This window comes from Aristolochia californica, unplaced genomic scaffold, assembly GCF_029961685.1.
Source record: "Aristolochia californica isolate CCGP_79_NKW_82.1479 unplaced genomic scaffold, dmAriCali1.0.hap1 SCAF_9, whole genome shotgun sequence".
In the NCBI taxonomy this organism is placed as follows: domain Eukaryota; kingdom Viridiplantae; phylum Streptophyta; class Magnoliopsida; order Piperales; family Aristolochiaceae; genus Aristolochia; species Aristolochia californica.
In genome coordinates this window covers 24,159,946-24,180,372 of record NW_027182290.1, presented here as the reverse complement: position 1 = coordinate 24,180,372, position 20,427 = coordinate 24,159,946, and the positions used below count along the sequence as shown (strand labels likewise).

The 20,427-nt window shown below is 44.1% G+C and overlaps 1 protein-coding gene across 2 annotated transcripts in view; it reads right to left on the bottom strand.

Annotated features, from left to right (window-relative positions):
- LOC137942225 (ubiquitin-like domain-containing protein CIP73) overlaps positions 1 to 20,427 on the bottom strand; it is a 59,297-nt gene that overhangs the window by 26,069 nt on the left and 12,801 nt on the right. The window contains exons 5-13 of one of the 2 annotated variants that reach the window (XM_068787929.1): positions 4,308 to 4,417; positions 4,119 to 4,187; positions 3,766 to 3,918; positions 3,598 to 3,667; positions 3,351 to 3,532; positions 2,405 to 2,569; positions 2,246 to 2,317; positions 2,029 to 2,152; positions 1,539 to 1,925 (exon numbers count right to left, since the gene is read on the bottom strand). In XM_068787929.1, coding sequence (XP_068644030.1) covers positions 1,539 to 1,925; positions 2,029 to 2,152; positions 2,246 to 2,317; positions 2,405 to 2,569; positions 3,351 to 3,532; positions 3,598 to 3,667; positions 3,766 to 3,918; positions 4,119 to 4,187; positions 4,308 to 4,417 — 1,332 coding nt within the window. The remainder of the gene's footprint in view (positions 1 to 1,538; positions 1,926 to 2,028; positions 2,153 to 2,245; positions 2,318 to 2,404; positions 2,570 to 3,350; positions 3,533 to 3,597; positions 3,668 to 3,765; positions 3,919 to 4,118; positions 4,188 to 4,307; positions 4,418 to 20,427) is intronic. The other variant, XM_068787930.1, reaches the window with a different exon arrangement.

Genomic DNA, 20,427 nt, shown 5'->3' with positions numbered 1-20,427 from the left:
GATCTGGGCCAAGGGTATTTTTGGTGGGGGACTGGGTTGAGTGGGTGGGTGAGTGATGTGTCAGATAAGTGGGGGGGAATGCCGGGGGGTCAGCAAGTATAGTTCCCATGCCAGCTATAAAGCTGCTTAGGGGGGATCGGAGGGGGCAGAGTCGAGAGGTGCACTTCCAAGCTCATTGGCTGGTCGTGTAATTTCCCGAGATTTTATTGTGGCTTTCGGGGACCACATCTCAAAAATCATCCATCACAACGATGTTGATATTGATCCAATATCGCTCTTTATCCACCATAACACATATGAAATATTGCCCTTCACATGGGTGAAGAGGGTTGATGAGGATTTGAGCCTCATCCAGACAGTGCCAGTGTTCTGTGAGTGGGTCCAAAGCAATGATAGAGTCAAACTCATACACCCACGTTCTGCCATAGCTCAGTAGGCAGCCCTGTAACTGTGACCAATTGGCCATACTGGCTGGAGGGTGCCGAGGGGAGACACTTTGAGACCCCGATGATGCCAGAGCTGGTGTGGGGTATGATGGCAAGAGCCGCAGAAGACTCCTGCTGGGTTCCGAAATGAACAAGCCAAGTTTGGGGACTGAGATAGGAGATTCTGGGAGTGTAAGGGAGGTGAAGTGCATCAATCAGCCATTGAAGAACGCTGGATTTGATGACGTCAGGGATGTTTGGACGAGAATGGAGCGAGTCAAAATTTTGCGCCCATCATGGAGAAGGTTTGGTGGGATTTGGATGATTTTGGGTGTTTCTGTGGGAGCAAGGGGGACTGATGCATGGTTTTGGGGCAAATCGGGAATTTTCGGGGAGGGGGTGCTGTTAGGAGTAGGAAGGGATGTCAGGAGGGTGTTTTGGTGGCGCTGGGCTGCTGGGAGGAGAGGTAGAAATTTTACTCTGGAATCACTGGGGCGGATTGGCGCTTCTACGGGGCGAAATTTTTTTACAAATTTTGATTACCCATGCACACACGCCCCTTGCCCTTGCTAAGACTTCTAAAGCTAAATTATATCAAAAGCCAGACATTTTCAGGCTACAAGTGTGTTTGTTGGCAGTTGGGTAGAGAGGTTACAGGGTTTCATATTACTGCACAAAATCCAGAGAACAACCTACTGGTTAAAAGGTAGGAGAGATGATTGAAGAAACTGAACCACAGAGAAAAGAGACTAAAGTGTGTGCAACTGAAAGGGAAACAGTAAAAGATCTAAAATAAGAGAGAGAATGGGAATAGTCAAACTGAGGGTTATACTCAACCCTAAACTCTCTACATATTAAACCTTCTGTACAGGGGTAAAACTGGATGGCAAACTAACAGAGGTGATAATCTGGTAGTCTAACTATCAGGGGTAAAACTGTAAAACAACTGCAACATAATTTTGAGCTATCATAAGAGTTGGAACTACTAAATGGCAGCAACCGCCAACTTGCCTCAAATACATATACTTTACCAGTTTAGAAAACTGAACTAAAAACAACTATGTGTACATAAAAAAACAACTGCATATAGAATTATAATATCCTTAAACTAACCTTGCTGTTGAGGAACCAATGTGTCCACTGAAGTCCTCATGTCAGATAATACAGAAAATCCATTGGTAGAAGAGAAAAGATGGCCGGTCTGTGAGGCACCATCTCCTGAACCAAGTAGGCCTCCTCTTAAGTGCTGAAACCTTGCAAGAAGTGGGTAAAACAACCCAATTCCATTCCCACCATTAGCTGAATCAGGAGAGCGATTTGTTGCAGGTACTGCAGCAACTACAGTCCTCACTGGTAGCACCCGCATGCCTGCATCTCCAGTTGAAGCATTAGTCCGAACTCCTGAAGAAGCATCTCTTGTCATACCAACTTGTGCAGGAGGTTGTTGTGAACCACCAACTTGTTCACCCGGAACAGCATTGACATTAGGCATCAAAGGTCCTAATTGCCGGAAAAAAAAATGTCATTTTCTGTCCAAATGGAGCAGTCACAACATATATTTAATAAACAAATAGTAAATATATTCAGGCACTAGTAATGCCACCTGTGCGTATTCGGATGTCAATGTTCCTTGGAAGAAGTCCAGAACCGAGTGAACCACCAGAGACACTACTAGCACCTCCACCAGGAAATGAGCCAAAACTTGTTCCAGGTTGAAAAGGAAGAGGCTGCTTATATTTAAGTTAGATGAAGCAGAAACAATAAGAAATTAAAGAATGCATAAGTACCAATAGACAAAAGGAGAGGGATAGGTTAATAACCTGAACCATGATAGGGTTGGGACCAGATCTGGATATAAAAATTGCAGGTCCTGCATTAACCACAGCTTCAGACTGCCCAATGCAAAATCCAATTACCATTAGTAGGAAAACTATCTTTTAACTAAAGGAACGTGAAAGTCAGAAAGGGAAGAACCATACAGGTAAACGACCCATGCGTAATGTCATGGTTGTACGCCCAAGCTCGAGCAACAGAGCACCTAAATTTTGTAAAAGAACTCCAGATCTCATGGCACTAGACTGAATGTTTGTCCGAGCCAGAGAATCATTAATATTTGTCTGATCCTCTAATTGTCTTGCAAGTTGCTGCAAGAAAAAGATCTAATTAGCCAGGAGTATGATACAGCTAGATAGTCTTTAAATAATCTTTTGTTTCATTTGAAAGGCAAGGAAGTTTTAGTAGAAGAGAAAAGGAAACCAAAGTCATACCCACTGGAAAGAGGGATTGCAAAACATTAAACAAAAGAGAAGGATGAAAAAGTTGCACAAAAGAAAGCAAGAGCTAAAGAGGACAGGAATTGCCAGAACCAAGACATTAACAGGCAACCCACTGTCAATACAAACATCAACACATGGTTTTTCCAATCTAGGCCAATGTAGGCATATGCACCCACAAGACTGAGAGACGGCTAGCAGTATCTTGAACTTCTTTAAAGAAATGCACAAATCTCCAAGATGGGGAAAGAGTAATTGAAGCTCAAGAAATAACCCCTTGGAACCACCTTAGATGATTATGGGATTAGAAAGGGCTAATTTGCAAAGCTTTAATCCTTTCAGAAGAGCTATGAATTTAGATTCAGAAGAATCAACAAGCCCATGTGTCCCTTGTGAGACAACAAGAGTCTGCCTTCATGATATTGAATGTTCACCACCCAGTATTTGGAATTTCTCCAATTGCTCCTTTCCATCAAAGGCTGAATTTCACCACTCTACTCATCCAAGACCCAAATAAGTCAAATATTTTCCGTTCTGTTTTGTTAGATTCGAGTAGTTCATGAAGTCTCAAGTAAATCATGAGAAAATTTCATAGTAACAATACGACAAAGCTAAAAAAATTAAAAAATAAAAAAGTACAACAAGATCATACCAACAGACATCCTGAAGCTTGTTCAGTAAGCAACCTTTGAGCAGAATGCACTACTTCGGCCAAAGAAGCTGGTGTAGGCATAGGACCTTGTCCCCCACTTGATTGGATGCTTGCACCTGAGTGTTGTCCTTCAACACCAGGAATGTCTGAAGCTCCTGCATTGTTGTTAGAGATTCTACCTGCTAACCATCATAGGATCAATCTCAAATACCATGTAAACAACAATCCACAATAAGCAAATACTGACCATCCACACTAAATTCACGCCTCAGACTGCTTAAGTACTGAGATAAAGTAGACAAAGAATCAGGAATAACCTGTAAAATATGAGTGGAAAATGCCTTATTTTTTCCTTCAAATAAACAAACACAACATTAAAAGTAGGACAAAACATGAGACAAAAAACTGGACTTACTGTTGCATGTGGAGGACCTGAAGGAGCTCCGGTTGGAAGATGAGAAGCATCATGAGTGGCATCTCTTTGAGGCACTTGGTCAGTTTGACTTCGAGCCATGTCCACTATACCGCCAGCACTAGGCGTCTGATCAAGTCTTTCTGGGACATATTCCTACATTGTGATAGTTTTTAATGAAAATCTGAGGTGAACATGCCAACAAAGGAGATGACTGAAAATTATTAAGTGAAGGACATTTTACATGTCAAAAGATCAGACACCACAAGACTGAAAACAGAAATAAAGAGGAAATGTTTTGAAAAACAAAAATTGAAATGGTAGCAGGTCAATCCTTCCAATCCGTAATATATTACCCGAACTACACCTACTCCTTCAGCAGCTGGTCCCGTGATTCCAATAGAACTGAGAACAGCTGAAACAATCTGTTTATAGGGACACAGACAAGGAACATGAGTAATAAAAATCATTAAGAATAAAAAAGCGCAATAAGGTAAGTACTCAAATAATAACAACACTGACTTAGTATCTGCTCGTGGCCTCACCCTGTTGAGATCAGGCATAAGCCCATCCCCTTGCTCGGCTAAGTTAAAGGTCCCAAGAACTACACTGTGAGCTACACGATTTCGAGCAGCTTCCGAAGCAGGATCAGCAGCTGCAAATTAGATCAGAAAAAATAACTCTTTCTTAAAAAAAGGCTCAATGATTACTGAGTTAGTTCAATATCTACAAGCACTATTAAGTGATGTTTTATGGACCATTGTCTGACAGTAAAATTAGGAATTTGAGTGGAACCATCCATCTCCTCTTTATTTTTGAAATGTTTAAATTGACCAAATAATGGCAAAACCATTACAGAAAGTAAAGATGGAGAGCAAGTTATAACAATGCAATAAGAGAACAAGAGGAAGAAGACAGAGGAAAGACAACGAGAGCAAAGAAGGTGACTGTTAGGGATCAAACAACTGATCCATCAATCCCAAGCTAAAATTCATCACAGCTAAAACTCCCCCTCAAGCTGGAGCATAGATATCAAGCATGCTGAAAGCTTATTACATATCAAAACAAGTTGCATTTTGAACATATATTTAATAAAAATCACCCAACTGATCTTCTGATCAGACATTGGAAGTGTAAATCTAACCACTCAATATAGTGTTAAATGAAATGGTAATTGAATAATAGATTATTTATCACATCACATCTTCAAGGCGACTCTACTGGAAACCGTCTACCGGCATGGATTTTGCCCATATCATCTTCCACGCAATGTGAATCATAGCTCAATATCCTGCTTTAGCACTAGTTGTGCTACTACGGGTGTTTTCTTCCTCTTCTATGTAACTAAATTTTCACCCACAAATATATAGTAACCAAAAGAAAACCTCTGATCAATCTTTGACCCAGATAATCAGCATTTAAATATTCTACCATGTTCAAATAACTATAAGGTTTAGAGAGAGAGAAGAGAGGAAAAGTAAGAAAGAGAGGAGAGCATTTGAGAGAGGCTCATACGCACCCAATTGGAGGTATGGCGCTCACAAGATCTGAGAGCACGCCTGTGTGCCTGGGCGTGCAGAAGACAGGCCCAGCCAGCTACGGGCCGCGCGGGTCTAGCTGGCACCACCCTGCCAGCAGCTCCGTCATTGGCAATATTGATGTCGACCGCCGGTGCTCCGACCCTGAGCTCCGAGTGCAGAACAGACGATGAAAGGCCATCTCTACCACCAACAACCAGGCAAGCAGAAGGAGGCCAAGAAGACCAACGCCACCCGCTGACCAGAACCAGACGGCCCCAACTGAGGATTCTGGCAGCAACTAGACTGTTGTCTCTCGTCGACGGCGACCTCAACCTTTTTTCCGTTTCTTTTACGAAAATTGTTCGGTGACTGCGGAGCATGTCAATCACACCTTTGGACCGGTCATTCGCATCAACTCAGCCAGCGGCTCCATGGTCTCCTTCATCTGCTTTCATTTGGTGGCCATCGCGGCATTTTGCCAACAGTTCTCCCACGCCACTGATGCGAAGGACGACAAATCGTGCGAGCTCTGGTCTGGTTGCTTCATCTCCTTCTTCTCGGTTGCCACCTACCGAGGACGTCACGAATGCCGGATCTCCCAAAGTCGAGATAGCCTCATTTTGGCCCGTCTCTTCATACTTGAGAGAACGAGTAATGACTTCGGCTAGCAGGTGTTATCTGAAGCCTTGCGCAGCCTTTCATCTTCCCCGCCTCCAACGAGCGAGGCGCAGTCACACCGATGCCCCCAGCCTTCCCCCCACTTTCTTCTGGCCTTCAACACCTCTAGAAATTTCTTCTGCCCTCCAAACAAGCTCTCACCACTCCCGTCCCAACCCCCTTGGAAGCCCCCAAAAATCTGATTCTCGCGACTTTGCCCCCTGCCACAACACAACCAGAAAAAGCTCTCGAGATCATCCTCCTTCCCTCCAACCTCCTTCGCGATGGATGATCTATAATGGATCATTCGATCGTCATCGGTACCAGCCCCGAAGTTGGGAAGCTCCCATCCTCCAATGCTTGAGCGCTGAACTACACCTCCCGTACACCCCTAGAATTTCTACCTGAACCCCCATTGCTAGCAAGTCCACTTCTGCTCGCAAACAGACAAGACCACAGCCCTCGTCCTCCCACCTAGCCCACTCTTTGGCATCGTTAGCTTTTCGGAATGGCTCCCTTAGGCCCCATCCAGTCAATTTGGCCAATGGGTTTCCATTCTTGGCCTACCGGTGGAGCTTTGGCAATCCACAGTCTTCTCAAGCATTATCACCGGCTTCGGCTCAATCATTGCATTGGACCCTACCACAGAGCAGTGGCACCGGCTTGATGAGGCCTGCCTCCTCATCAACCCCCTTTGCAAGCATTGTTGTTGATAACACCCGTTTCTGGGTCCAATTTACTTTCAATGCAATGGCGAACTTCCGGCAAGAGGCTGATCATCATCTCCCTTCCGATCAGTTGAATAGCGCCTCTCTTCCCCAGATAGGCAACCCACCTAAGCCAGCACCCTTACCTGTATACTCGGCACCAAGTGATTATCCCACCAAGTGATTATCTCCCCCCCCCCCCCCCCCCCCCCCCCTCACCTACCTCATACCCCAAATTCAAATCCACAAATCTCGGCCCTCCCTATGCAACTCTAACCCCGCTGGCCCCCTCGACAGACTTGTCCCCCTGCCCGTTTCAAATGGCTCTCGGAGATGGATGCGAACACAAAGTTCTTCCATGCCGTTGCAACCGCCAGGCGGAGGGCCAACTGAAAAACTTCGCTTTGCTTCAATGGCGAAGTTACTTTGGGGCGGTCTCTCATTTCCAACACTTCGGTGAGCTTTTTTGTAGATCTCTATTCCAAAAGCCATCCAATTCGGCCTTTCTTCTAAAGTATTAACCTCTCGGCAATTCCCGCAACGGCTGCTGGTCTTATTGAGCTTCCTTTCTCCACCAATGAAATTGAAAAACCTGCTTTGGGCCTTCCTTTGGACCAGGCTCTGGGTCCGGATGGGTAAAATGTCGAATTCTACCATCACTGCTGATCTTCAATCAGCGAGGATATTTCTGATATAGTCCGTGCGTTCTACCACTGAGGCTTTTGATTCAAAAGTATTGGAGCTTTGTTCATTGCCCTTGTTCCCAAAAGAGAAGTGGAGAAGCAGCCTACAGATTTTCAGCCCATAAGCCTCACTACTAGCACTTACAAGGTTCTAGCTCGGCTTCTCACCAACCATCTCCGAGAGATCCTACCTATTGTCATTCACCAGGGCCAGAGCGCTTTTATTAAAGGGAGAAATATTGTTGACTTCACAATGGTTAATCACGAACTTCTCCACTACTTCAAGACCTTGAAACTCCCTCGGTTTATCCTCAAGCTGGATTTTGAAAAAGCTTTTGACAGGGTGAACTGGCATCTTTTGGACACTATTGGGCAAAATGGGCTTCGGAGACAAATGGCGTTTCTAGATGCAAGGTTGCATCTCCTCTGCTAGTTATTTTGTGCTTCTTCATGAGACGGTGTGTGGCTATTTCAAAGGAACTCGTGGCATCCTTCAAGGCAATCCTTTATCCCCATTGCTCTTCAATGTGGTGGCTGAATATCTCTCCTCTCTAATCTATTCAGCCAAAGAGATTGATTGGCTCCTCCCAAATGCCGAACATGCTGCTTTTGACATCCCGATTCTTTAGCTCGCAGATGACACCATATGTTTCGGTGTGGGCACTATGGATCAGATCAGAAAACTGAGGGTCATTCTTGGCCTCTTCGAGTTGGCTTCTGGGCAAGATATAAATTGGAGGAAAACCACTTTGCTTGGATATTATATTGACAGTGCGGTTCTCCAAGATCAAGCAGAGTTTCTGGGTTGTTCTCTAGGTAGCACACCATCCACTTAGTTGGGCCTTCCGCTGTTTGATACTCGTCCCACTACAGTTCTTTGGTCCCCTCATTGAGAACTTCGAGAAAAGGCTTGCCACTTGACGGGGTAAGCTCTTATCCACTACGGGTAGACTTACTTTAATGAAATTGTGCTTGGTGGGCCTGCCTAACTACCTCTTATCCTTCATGCATTGTCCCACCTCGATGTGTACTAAGATTGATGCTATCCATCAGTGATTTCTCTGGAGAGGTTCTGAAGACACCTTCTGATATCATCTTGTCAACTGGAAGGAAGCTTGTCTCTTTCAATTTCGTGGGGGTCTAGGTATGCGGCCTACTAAAGACATGAATTGCACCCTCCTCCTTAAATGAATTTGGAATTTCAATACCAAACATTGTGGCCTATGGAAGAGTATGGTGAGCTTTTCACTCCAGCTCACTGGCCACTGGTGGAGAGAGGGAGGCGCTCCCCGCCGTTTGTTCCCAATATGGAAATTTGTATACAAACCGCTCCCTACCTTAAAGACTGCAACGTCCTTCTATGTTGGGAATGGGAGGACCCCCCCCCCCCCCCTCCCCCCTCTCATTGAGAAATACTCCGGACTCTATAGGATTTCCTCAAATTTGTCCTACTTGGTGGCTGATGCGTGGAATAATCAGTCTTGGAGCCTTATCTTCTTTCAAGGTTTGAATGATGAGGAAGTCATTGCCTTTTGCTCGCTCTTGTCCAGCCTCAGCAGTGTTATCATTCGGGACCGAATTCATGACAAGTTGATTTGGAACTAACAGTAACTTTCTCGGTTGCCTCTGCTTACTCCCATATCAGTGGAGAAGACCCCAGCATGTCGAAGCACAGGGCCTATGTTGCATGGCGACTCTTGGCCCCAAACAAGATTAAATTCTTCTTATGGGCTGCCATTCGAGAGCAAATCCTGACCGCGGATAACCTTCACAAGTGTGTATTTACCACTCCTGATAATACTTACCCTCTCTGCAGCGTTCGTGAGGAGTCCGTTCAGCATGTTCTCCTCCACTACAGCTACTCTTGGGGAGTTTTGATGGCCATTTTTCACAAAATTGGTGTCCAATTGGGCCTCCACCAGAACCTCGTTGGCACTATCCAGATGGTTTTGGGGATTTGTCTGCCTAGAATTGGTAAATTGCTTCTTTCCGCTTGCCTCGCTCACATCCCGTGGTGTCTTTGGCTGGAGCGCAACAACCGTTGTTTGAACCTAAAATTCAGCAATTTGGAAAGCATGCTCTTGCATTGTGGGTATGATCTCTAGTTGGGTACACACCAGGTAGGAATTTGCCCCCCAAGTGGGTATCTCCCTTCGTTGGAATTGACATCTTTTGGCTCATATGATGGATCCCCAAAAGGCGCCTACCATGGTTGAATGGATTCCTCCTAGTGATTCTATAAAACTGAATTTTGACAGTAGCGCTTTGGGGTGCTCAGGTTTGGTGGGTGCAAGGGGAGTTTTAAGAAATCACAGAGGTAAGACCATTCTATCCTATGCTAGGCCGATTGGTATTGCGGACTTCAACACTGCTGAAGTTACTGCTCTTTTCCATGGAGTTAAAATCTTCAAAGACCGTTTGCATGGGAAGTTACTCATTGAAGGCAACTCCAGAGTTGTTATCAATTAGTGCTCTAGCTCTACCTCTCCCCCTTGGCGTCATTGGCCCACCCTCTCTTCTATTTCTGACAATGTATCTACCATTACTTGTACTTGGAATCATATCCCTAAATGGACCAACTCCTCAGTTGATAGATTAGCTAAACTCGGGACCTCCATGCAATCTCTCATTGTTTGGGTCAGTCCCCCCACCATGTAATTCTGCTCTTTGTAGCTTTTTAATATAATTCAACAATATTTCAAAAAAAAAAAAATACTACAAGGTTTATAAATAAACTCTTTGCCTAGAACTACCTTAAAATATTTTAGCATACAATAAGCTGCTCCCAAATGTATATAACATAGATTTTCCACGAAATGAGTTGAAATATCTATAAAAAGGGTATCTTGGTCATTTACCATTGTTATATATCTCCCATAGGATAGCAAAGAGCTTATCTTTATGCTAGAGTTATATGTTTAAATTTTGATTTCAATCCAGGTATAACTAGGGAGATATAAGGGTTTACATATAGAGAGGCATGTATGTGATCTAACTAGATGCTATGTAATGAACTTAAAACATCATCTTTAGGTAATATGTTGGCATGACTATCCGTAGAGTGCAAAACATGAGTCTATGTAACAGCTGAACTAGACGCCAAGTGATGAACTTCATCATAAAAATATCAAAGACACCGCAGAGGAATAGATGACTTTGTGAACCACGAGTCAACCGCCAAAGAATCCTCTTCAACTATTAATGGATAGGAAAACCACACAACATAAAGCTTAAGGCCTTGCAAAAGGGCTTGATGTCAGCTTTAATGGCATTTGCTTGTCCAAAAGGCCCAGAAAAAGCTAACCAAACCAAGCTACCATCTAAATATAACTTGAAATGACCAATTGAAAGTGGAGACCAAGAAGGCGCAAGGGCTGATGAAGAATTGCGAAAGAAAATTGTTAGGAATTAGACGCCCCTAATTCCAAACTAACGAGAGCAATAATAATTGTTGAATTTATAGAAAAGAGAAATACTTCATTGACTTTATGTAATCAGAGTACATGAACCCCTATTTATAATAGAGGAAAGTAGTAGAGTCCAATTACAATTAAACTATCCTTGTCCCAATTACACCCAAATTCTAACACATAAAGATAAGTCCTAGCATAATTAAATAACTCAACATAAATAGAAGACTAACATAATTAAAACACCTTTAAATTGAGATTCTCCTATGAGACCTGCTTCCATAATAATTTTGGCTCTCTAAGACTTCTTATTGTGTAGGATTCATCATGCCACCTCACGTGATCATGTTGGGTCCCACCAGCTCGTGTGATCATGGTGGGTCCATATCTTATGGGTTTTGGCTCATCTTCTAACACACTTAGATATGTGGGCCTTTCTTGGTCGTGTGGGCTTGGGCCTATCTTCCAACAATAATAATCGCAGAAGAGAGGAAAAGCAAGCACGGAAAAGACAAACAACAAGATTTATACAGGTTTACCTCCTATCTTCCGCTGTTGCAGTAATCCACTATGAAGATGAAAAATAGTTTACAAGAGAAATCACACACGTACAGGTGTTGTTTTTCTCTTCTCCCTCTCCTCTCCCTCTCGACCTCCGTCGCAAAGCATGGGAGGCCGAGCCTCTCGGCTTCTCTTCTCTCTCGGCGTCCCTCTCTTCTCCTTCTTGGTGTACCGTCGGGGCGCCGCCTCCTTCGCCGCAGAGGAAGACTGCGCGCGTACCGTTGGGGCGCCGCCTCCTTCGCCGCAGAGGAAGACTACGCGCATCGTCTTCCTCAGCGGCGGGAGACTACTGGGACGGAGGCGGCGCCCCGACTATACGCCAAGAAGGAGAAGAGAGGGAGGCCGAGCTGCTCTACGACGGAGGTCGAGAGGGAGAGGAGAGGGAGGAAGGCCGGTGGAGGGGGGGGGGGTTTAAACCATCATCATAAAAATAATAATTTATATTTTTATTTATTAAATAATTATTTTTATTTAAAATAATTAATAGTGATTTAATAGTCATAATTAAAATATTTTTAAAATAAATATTTGATAAATTGTTTTAGTTTAATTATCCCACTGCTATAATTAATTAAACCAATGGTTTTAAATTTTGTGACAATATATTATTAATTAATAATACATAAAAATATATATTATGTTATTGATAAATATATATTTATTTATTATATTAATTTTATTATTATTGTATTAAATTAGTTGTTTTTAATATTAAAACATATCTTATGTTATAAAAAAATTATTTATTTTTTATATTTGCTTATGTTATTTTTTATTTTTATTTTTAATAATTTATTCTAGTCACACGTAATTATTGTATTAATTTATAATAAATTATAATCATTAAAAGTTATATAATATAGTTTTTCATTAATTAAGATAAAAATATATTATAATACTACACGTTAAATCACTTATAAGTGTAGTAACCATGTTTATTTTGGTTAATTATTTGTTTAGGTATATGTTCTATTTAAGTATAATATAAAAGGTTACTCATTCTCTTGTTTATATCATACTTTTCATTTGGAGGCACTAACACTGGAATCTGTTTTCCAGTGCACTTGAACTCGTCTACACTAACACCCAAGGATGAGTTGAAGTTGAATCAATTCATTTAAGATGAATTGAATTCTTCACTTCATTTCAAGTTCATTGTGGACTAAAACCCCCCCTTCAATTTCTCAATCGTAATAGTCTTTGTCAACATATTAACTGGATTTTGACTCCCTTGAATCTTCTCAAGTGCTAATACTCCATCTTCAAGAGCCAATCTAATGAAGTAATAACGCACCTGTATGTGCTTTGTTCTGACATTTTTTTTTAAATGATGCTGAATTTTATTATGAGAGCTCAAACGAGCAGATTATATGATGGGAAGCCTTCCTAAACAATGAGAGATTGTTGGGAGGTTCCGAATTTTGCAAATTTATCAGCCAAAGAATTGGCTGATCTAGGAACGAGGTTCCAATTACAATGAATGGATGACACAATGTCAGCAATACAATCAGTGATTGGCCAGTGGCGCCAAGGAGGGGAACTTTCTTTTGAACACCAGCTGATGACAGTCTTTGAGTCGCCTTCAATAATCAGCTTGCCATGGAGCCCTCTTTAAAGATTTGGAGGCCGAATAGAAGAGCACTCACTTCAGCAGTATTTGAATCAGCAATACCCACCAGCCCTACATAGGATAGAATAGGGTCTCCACTGCTATATCTGAAAGCACCACCAGCTCTAGCCAGCTCAAGACAGCCTAAAGCACTGCCATCAAAATTGAGTTTGATGCAATCGTAAGGGGGAGGATCCCAAGTGGCCATAACCGGATTCCTACAGGGGCCCGCCATGTGTGCGATCGAGCCCCAATTTTCTCGAAGGGAGACGCCCGATAGAGAAGCAAACTCCTTCCTAGAATGTAGCCAGCTCGAGATAAGGCCCACTGCTTGAGAAGCTATATTATCCGGGTTGCTAGCCTTAGAGTTGAATCTCAAGTTGTGTCGCTCTATCCATATACACCATGGGACATGCGCAAGGCATGCCAAGAGAATTATCTTGCCCAGCTTAGGAAGGCGTATCCCCATAAACATCTCAAAGGTGCCGAAAAGGTCCTGATGTAGCCCCATTTGGAGACCAATTTTCTGAAATATCTTCATCCAGACTTGCCATGAAAAGTCGCAATGTAAGAGAACATGCTAGATTGTCTCATCGCACACACCACAAAGGGGACAAGTGCGATCGGGGGCGGTGTAAAATCTTTTATGGAGGTTGTCAGATGTGAGGATCTGTTCCCTGATGGTCGTCCACACAAAGAATATGATTTTATTAGGCGTTGAGAGCTTCCATGTCAGGTTTGCCTTGTGCTCATGCATGTTGTAATCTTGTTTTCTAATGTGAGAGTAGGCACATGAAACTGTGAATCGGCCATAAATGCTGGGATTCCATGTCAGTTTATCAACTGCATGCTCACGAATAGTAGTGCTGCTGAGTCTGGAGAGGAGAGCAAAAAATCGTAGTTTCCTCATCATTTAATCCCCGGCGAAATGTAAGACACCATGAGTGATCTCTCCAAGAATCAACCACTGAACAAGAGAGGTCCCTCGCCATCCTAGAGAGCCCCGAGAAATCCTCGGAGAGGGGGCGAGGGCCACGCCATTCATCCGACCAAAAGAGAAGGGTCCTTCCATTGCCTATGTGAAAGGAAGTTGCTCTCTTAAAATTGGGAGGACGTTTTGAATTGATTTCCATATCGGGGATAGGAGCCTAGTAACGCCATCCTCCCTCCACCAGGCACCCGAAGGTTGAAGATAGAACCTGACCATATCACCCATAGGCTGTTATGCTTTATGTTGAAGTTCCAGATCCATTTGAGCAAAAGGGTATTGTTCATCTCCTTCGTAGGCCGAATGCCTAAACCACCCCGATTTCGGGGCATGCAAATATCCTTCCAACTCACCAAATGATATCCGAAGGTGTCCTTTGATCCTCTCCAGAGAAAACGTCGATGGATGGCGTCAATCCTGTTGCAAACGGAGGCCAGACAGTGCATGAATGATAATAAATAGTTTGGCAGTCCTGCCAAACAAGACTTGAGGAGAGTGAACCGCCCAGCAGTAGATAAAGTTTGCCCCTCCAAGTAGCTAGTCACTTCTCAAATTTCTCAATAAGGGGGGACCAAAGCGTCGTCGAAGGCCGAGAGTCAAAGAGTGGTAGTCCAAGATATATAGCTGGCAAATTTCCCACTGAGCACCCCAAATAGTCAACCCTACCCTGAAGCATAGGTGAGTCAATATGATAGCCTAGGAGGGTGATTTTCTTCCAGTTAATGTTCTGACCAGAAGCCAGTTCAAATAGTCCCAATACAACACGGAGTTTTCAGATCGGATCAATAGTACTAACCCCAAAGCAAATTGTATTGTCAGCAAACTGAAGGATTGGCACATCAAAGGTTGCACAACTCGTCGTGGGGAGGAGCCAACCCAGGTTTTTAGCCGAATAGATCAAAGATGATAAGTATTCTGCTACCACATTGAAGAGCAAGGGGGAATGGGGGTCTCCCTGCCTGATTCCTCTGGATCCCTTAAAATAACCGCAAGTCGTTCCGTTGAGAAGAACGGAGTAGCTTGCAGAGAAGATGCAACGTTGAATCCAGAAACGTCATTTTTCCTCGAATCCCATCCCCCGAGAGTGTCCAAAAGCTTCCAATTAACTCTGTCAAAGGTTTTCTCAAAATCAAGCTTTAGGATGAATCTGGGAAGCTTTAAAGCCTTAAAATGGTGGATGAGCTCGTGACATGCCATGGCCGAGTCTAATATATTTTTTCCCTTGATAAAAGCACTTTGGCCATGATGGATGGCAATAGGGAGAACCGCCCTGAGGCGATTGGCAAGGAGGCGCGCAAGCACCTTGTAAGCACTGGTGGTGAGGCTGATCTGCCGAAAGTCAGAAGGAATTTCTGCCCCTTCATTTTTAGGGATGAGGGCAATAAACGAAGCTTTGATGCTCCTATATTTGATGTCATGTTGATAGAACGAGTGGACCATGTAGGCAATATCATCTCTGATGAAGGGCAACATCAGCATTCCCCATTGAAACCATCTGGACCCAGAGCACGATCCAAAGGAAGACCCAATGCTGCTTTTTCAATTTCCTTACTGGAGAAAGGGAGCTCGATGAGACTAGTTGCAAACGAAGGAATAGCCTGGAGATGAACCCTTTCGAAGAAAGGGCTAACTAGCTGACCATCAGAGTATAATTCTACAAAAAATTTCACCAGTGAGTCTGAAATAAGGGATCGATCCGAGGTACTCTCACCATTGACGCTGAGCGCGGTGATGCGGTTGGCTCTTCTCCGAGCAGAGGCGACTGCATGGAAGAATTTAGCATTGGCATCCCCCTCAACGAGCCATTTAAATCTTTCACGCTGCTTCCAGTGCACGAGCTCACTATGAGCGAAGGACTGCATTTGCCCTTGAAGGGCGTATCTCTGAGTTACTTATGAGGAAGAGAGGCTTCTAGATTCCTCTTCAGAATCAAAAGTGAAAATATGAGAAAGGACGGCGGCTCTCTCGGCTGAGGAAGAGGCCTTTCTTGCAGAGGCCCATGATCCCAACAACGGCTTTAGCATCTTGAGTTTGGCTGGGAAATTCCACCCGATCGGGCCCGTCACGACCATCCTCTCCCAGAAGGACTGGATAGAGGAGTCAAAAGAGGGGTTCGCTCTCCAAGCATTGTTGAACTTGAAAGGGGGGGTGGCCAACTGCCGAAGTGGGTATCTACCATAATCGGCCAATGGTCAGAAACAACCCAATTGAGGACTTTGCCTGTAACATTGCTATATAACTGAAGCCAGTCGTTGTTGGCTAAGAAGCGGTCAAGCTTGGAGAGGACAGGGGGCTGTCTGCCCTTTGCGTAAGTGAAGGTCTTCCCAGATATGGTAACCTTATCAAGATCCCAACTGCCAATAAAGTCTGCAAATAGCCTCATGGAAGTAGTGATTCTCCAGGAGGGCGGGGAATTCTCGTGGCAGAAGCGGGTAACATTGAAATCTCCCGCAAGCATCAAAGGAATGGGCCACCTCTGACAAGTCCTCACAAGGTCATCCCAGAAGAGATGTCTCTCATGGTGTCTAGTAGGACCATACACACCCACAAGGCACCAAATGTTCCCCAATCCTTTGTCTCTCAATTTGATGCCAATGGAGTAAGTGCCACATCAACGATCAATCACTTCAATGGTATTAGTGTCCCACACAATCAGAATGCCGCCAGCCGATCCAATCGCATCCACAGAAATCCATCTAGGCTTCTTGTGAGGCCACAGCTCACGGATATGACCAAGGGGCAGAGAAGCCACTTTGATTTCTTGAAAGATTAGCAACATTTGCCTTGGTAGAGGCAAGGAGGTCCCGAATTGCAGCACGGTGACGCATGGATCCAATTCCTCGAATATTCCAAGAGATAATGATCATTGATCACTAGTCTTCTTCTTGGACTTCTCAGACAAGTGGTTATCTCCCTTGAGGAGCTCCGTGTAGACAGTGCCCATCACCTTGGCAAGTTCCACTATCTGTGGGCCAGGTTTCTGGGTAGAATTTTTGTTGTTCTATCTGAAGAGCAGCCACATACTTTTGAGCTCTTTCACCCGTCTCTGGAAGGATGAAATCCCCTATCTCTAGATTCCAGGGGTATCTAGAAGTAGCACTGGGACCATCTTGGAGAAGCTGTCTCGGATAACCTCTATTCCGGCGCTTGTAGGTGGAAGGGGAGGAGGAGGAATTTTGGGGTGGGAATATCTCGAAGGTGGTGGAGGGGGAGAGTTCATTATTTGAGTGGTGTGAGGACTGTGGGATGGAGTTATAGGGAGGCATGCGGGGCTTGTAGGTATCTGGGGCGTGTAAGGTGAATGGCATTTGTAGGTATCTGGGGAGTGGAATAGATTCTATCAGGGATAACATTTGTGGTGGGTTGAGATGGACTGGTGGGTGGATGGTATGGCAGGCTGGAGGGAGGGACAACCAAGGAGGCAACTGGAATAGAGTCATCGCCAACTGTAAGACTGGCTGGTTCAAGATGCATCTTTTGGGGAAAAGAGGTTGGGGTTGCTGCTCTCAATGTGTGGACAAGTTGCGGAGAATCTCTGGATTTATTTGTAGGACTCGAGGTCACATTTATGAAATCTTGCATATCTACCAACTCAATACGAATCCAGAATCGGGTATTATCCACCATAATGCATCGGAAGTAGCATCCTTCGCAAGGATGAATAGGATTGATGAAGATCCGGACCTCATCAAGACGATGCCAGTGCTCAGTAAGGGGGTCCAGAGCGATTATGTCACCAAACTCCGAGATGATGCTCGTGAAGACCTCATTGTGTCATAGTTCCGCAGGGAGGCCGGTGACTGTAGCCCATTGCCCAAATTGACTACAAGGAGTCGAGGGAAGCCATTCTGATATCCCTATGATGCCCAAAGGGGTACGGGGTGTGAGAGCAAGGGCCACAGAAGACTCTTGTTGGGTTTCAAAGTGAACAAGCCAAGAATGGGGGTTGAGGTAGGAAATTCTGGGTGTAGGGGAGGTGAAGCTCATCAGTCAGCCATTGAAGCATGCTGGATTTGACGATACTGGAGAATGTGTGGACTAGGATAGAGCGGGTTAGAGATTGTTGCCCTTTATAGAGCAAGTTGGGAGGGATTTGGATGGTTTTGGATTTTTCTGAAGGAAGAAGGTGTGTAGGAACATAGTGTTCTGAAAAGAGGTTCTGAATGGCTGGGTTAGGGGGGTTAGGTAATTTCGAAGGAAGGGGAGGGCTGGTGAGGGGGAGAAATGGGCTCATAGGAGTGTTTTGTCGGTGATGGGGCTTGGATATAAGGGAGGGGGGGGGGGGGGGGGGGGGGGGGGGAGAAGGCTCGGGTGGCGCCACTGGATTTGGGGGCTCCCCCTGCTGAAGTCTGCGCCGGAGAGAGGCTCCGAATGGCTTCTTCAAACACCTTCCAGCCAAATCCCGAGTTGGTAGCCTCGGGAATGTAGATCTTGGCAAGCACTGTTGAGCCACGCCAATGGACGACACGACACTCTCTTTGTCCCCGAAAGGAGCTCACTGACAGGAAGAAAATCGAATCCCGTGTCCAAAAGTTCACGGGTTCGGATAGCTTCATTCGTGACTCGTTGGAACTGAAGGACGAAGCTTGAAGCGGCTTCCATCAGAACATAGATGAAGGGCATCTTCGATCCGACGGCAGAGAAGATGTGAATCACCTGTCCGGAGCTCCGGGCGACTTTCTCCACTGTAACTCTATTTTTTCCGTAGCTAGAACAAAAAGGGAGGTTCCTATTCTTTCACTGGGAGATCGTCTTCCAGCTGGCTTCGAAATCTTCCGTAGGAGGTTCCGTTGGCTCGTCGAAGAGAAGATTCAAGTTTTTTCTAGTTCGGAATTTCTGCGTCTTCTCGGAAGGTCAACCTCTTTCCATCTATTGGAGTCGGAGAAGGAGTCGGCATCATTGCCAGAAGTCTGCCGTTGAGGGTTCCGATCACCAGCGGCGGGGACAGTGATCAGCAAAAGATCTCGGCTCATTTTCAAAAAGCGGCACACGTTAGCACATTCAAAGCTAACGGCGCACGTTACGCGTAACGTTAATTTCTCTCCGAAATCACACAAATCGCCTCTCTCATGCTCTCATTTTTTGGTGAAGACTCCATGTTGTTGCTTTGTTCTGACATTATAAATAGGGTTCTTTTCTAAATGAATAGCACTCTGATTGTCACAATATAACACATTTTTCCCATGTTTGAGACCTAATTCTTCCCAGAAAGATTGCAACCATACCCTTTTTTTTGCTAGTTTCAGTCACGACGACGTATTCTGCCTCAATAGTGGAAAGAGCAACTATCTTCTACAACATAGAAACCCAACTAACTGTTGTACCACCCAATGTATATATATATCCAGTGGTACTTTTTCTGTCATCAATGTCTCCAACCATGTCAACATCTACATAACCCTGTAATCCCAAGTCTAACTTTCTAAAACATAAGGTTGAGTCTGTAGTGCCTCTCAAATACGTGAAAAATTCACTTCACTGTTTCCCAATGATGTTTATCGGATTACTCATATATCTACTCACAACTTCCACTGCATGAGCTATGTCTGGTCTAGTGCATACCATAGCATATATGAGACTACCAATGGCAGAAGCATAAGGCACATTGGCCATGTGGGCTCACTCCTGCTTTGTAGAAGGCGACTGCTCCTTAGATAGCCTAAAGTGACTAGCCAAAGGAGTACTCACTGGTTTTGCATCATTCATGTTGAATCTACTCAACACCTTCTTCACATATTCTTTGTGACAGTTTCAAGACATCAACATCCCTAGTAATCATTATCCCAAGGATTTGTTTTGCAACACAAATCCTTCATTGCAAATTTCTTAGACAACTCCCTTTACAACTTATATACTTCCTATTTGTAAGCACCTGCTATCAACATGTCATCAACAAATAGCAGTAGAATGACGTAGGAGTCATCAAGCTTCTTCATATAACAGCAATGATCCTCTTGGCACCTCAAGAAATCATTACTACTCATAAAGGTATCAAACTTCTTATACCATTGTCTTGGAGCCTGTGTAAGACCATTAAAACTCTTTTGAAGTTTGCACACCATTTTCTCCTTTCCCTGTGCTTTGAAACACTGTGGCTGCATCATGTAAATTTTTTCCTCCAAATCACCATGAAGAAAGGCGGTTTTTACATCCAACTAGCTAAGTGCAAGTCTTTATTTGCCACTAGTCCAAGCATTGTTCTAATAGTAGTCAATTTCACTACAGGAGAAAAAATCTCAGTATAGTCAATGCATTCTTTTTGTTGAAAGCCTTTTACCATCAATCTTGCCTTGTACCGCTTGCTGTCATCATGTTCGTCTTTTATTCGGTACACCCATTTATTATGCAAGGCCTTCTTCCCTTTTGGTAACTCAGTCAACTGCCATGTCTGACTGGATAACAGTGAATCCATCTCATCCCGCATGGCCAACTCCCACTTGGTTGATTCATCAACTTGCACGGCTTCCTCATAACTCTCTGGTTCACCTTTATCAGTCAACAAAATATAATTCAGTGCAGAGGAGTACCTC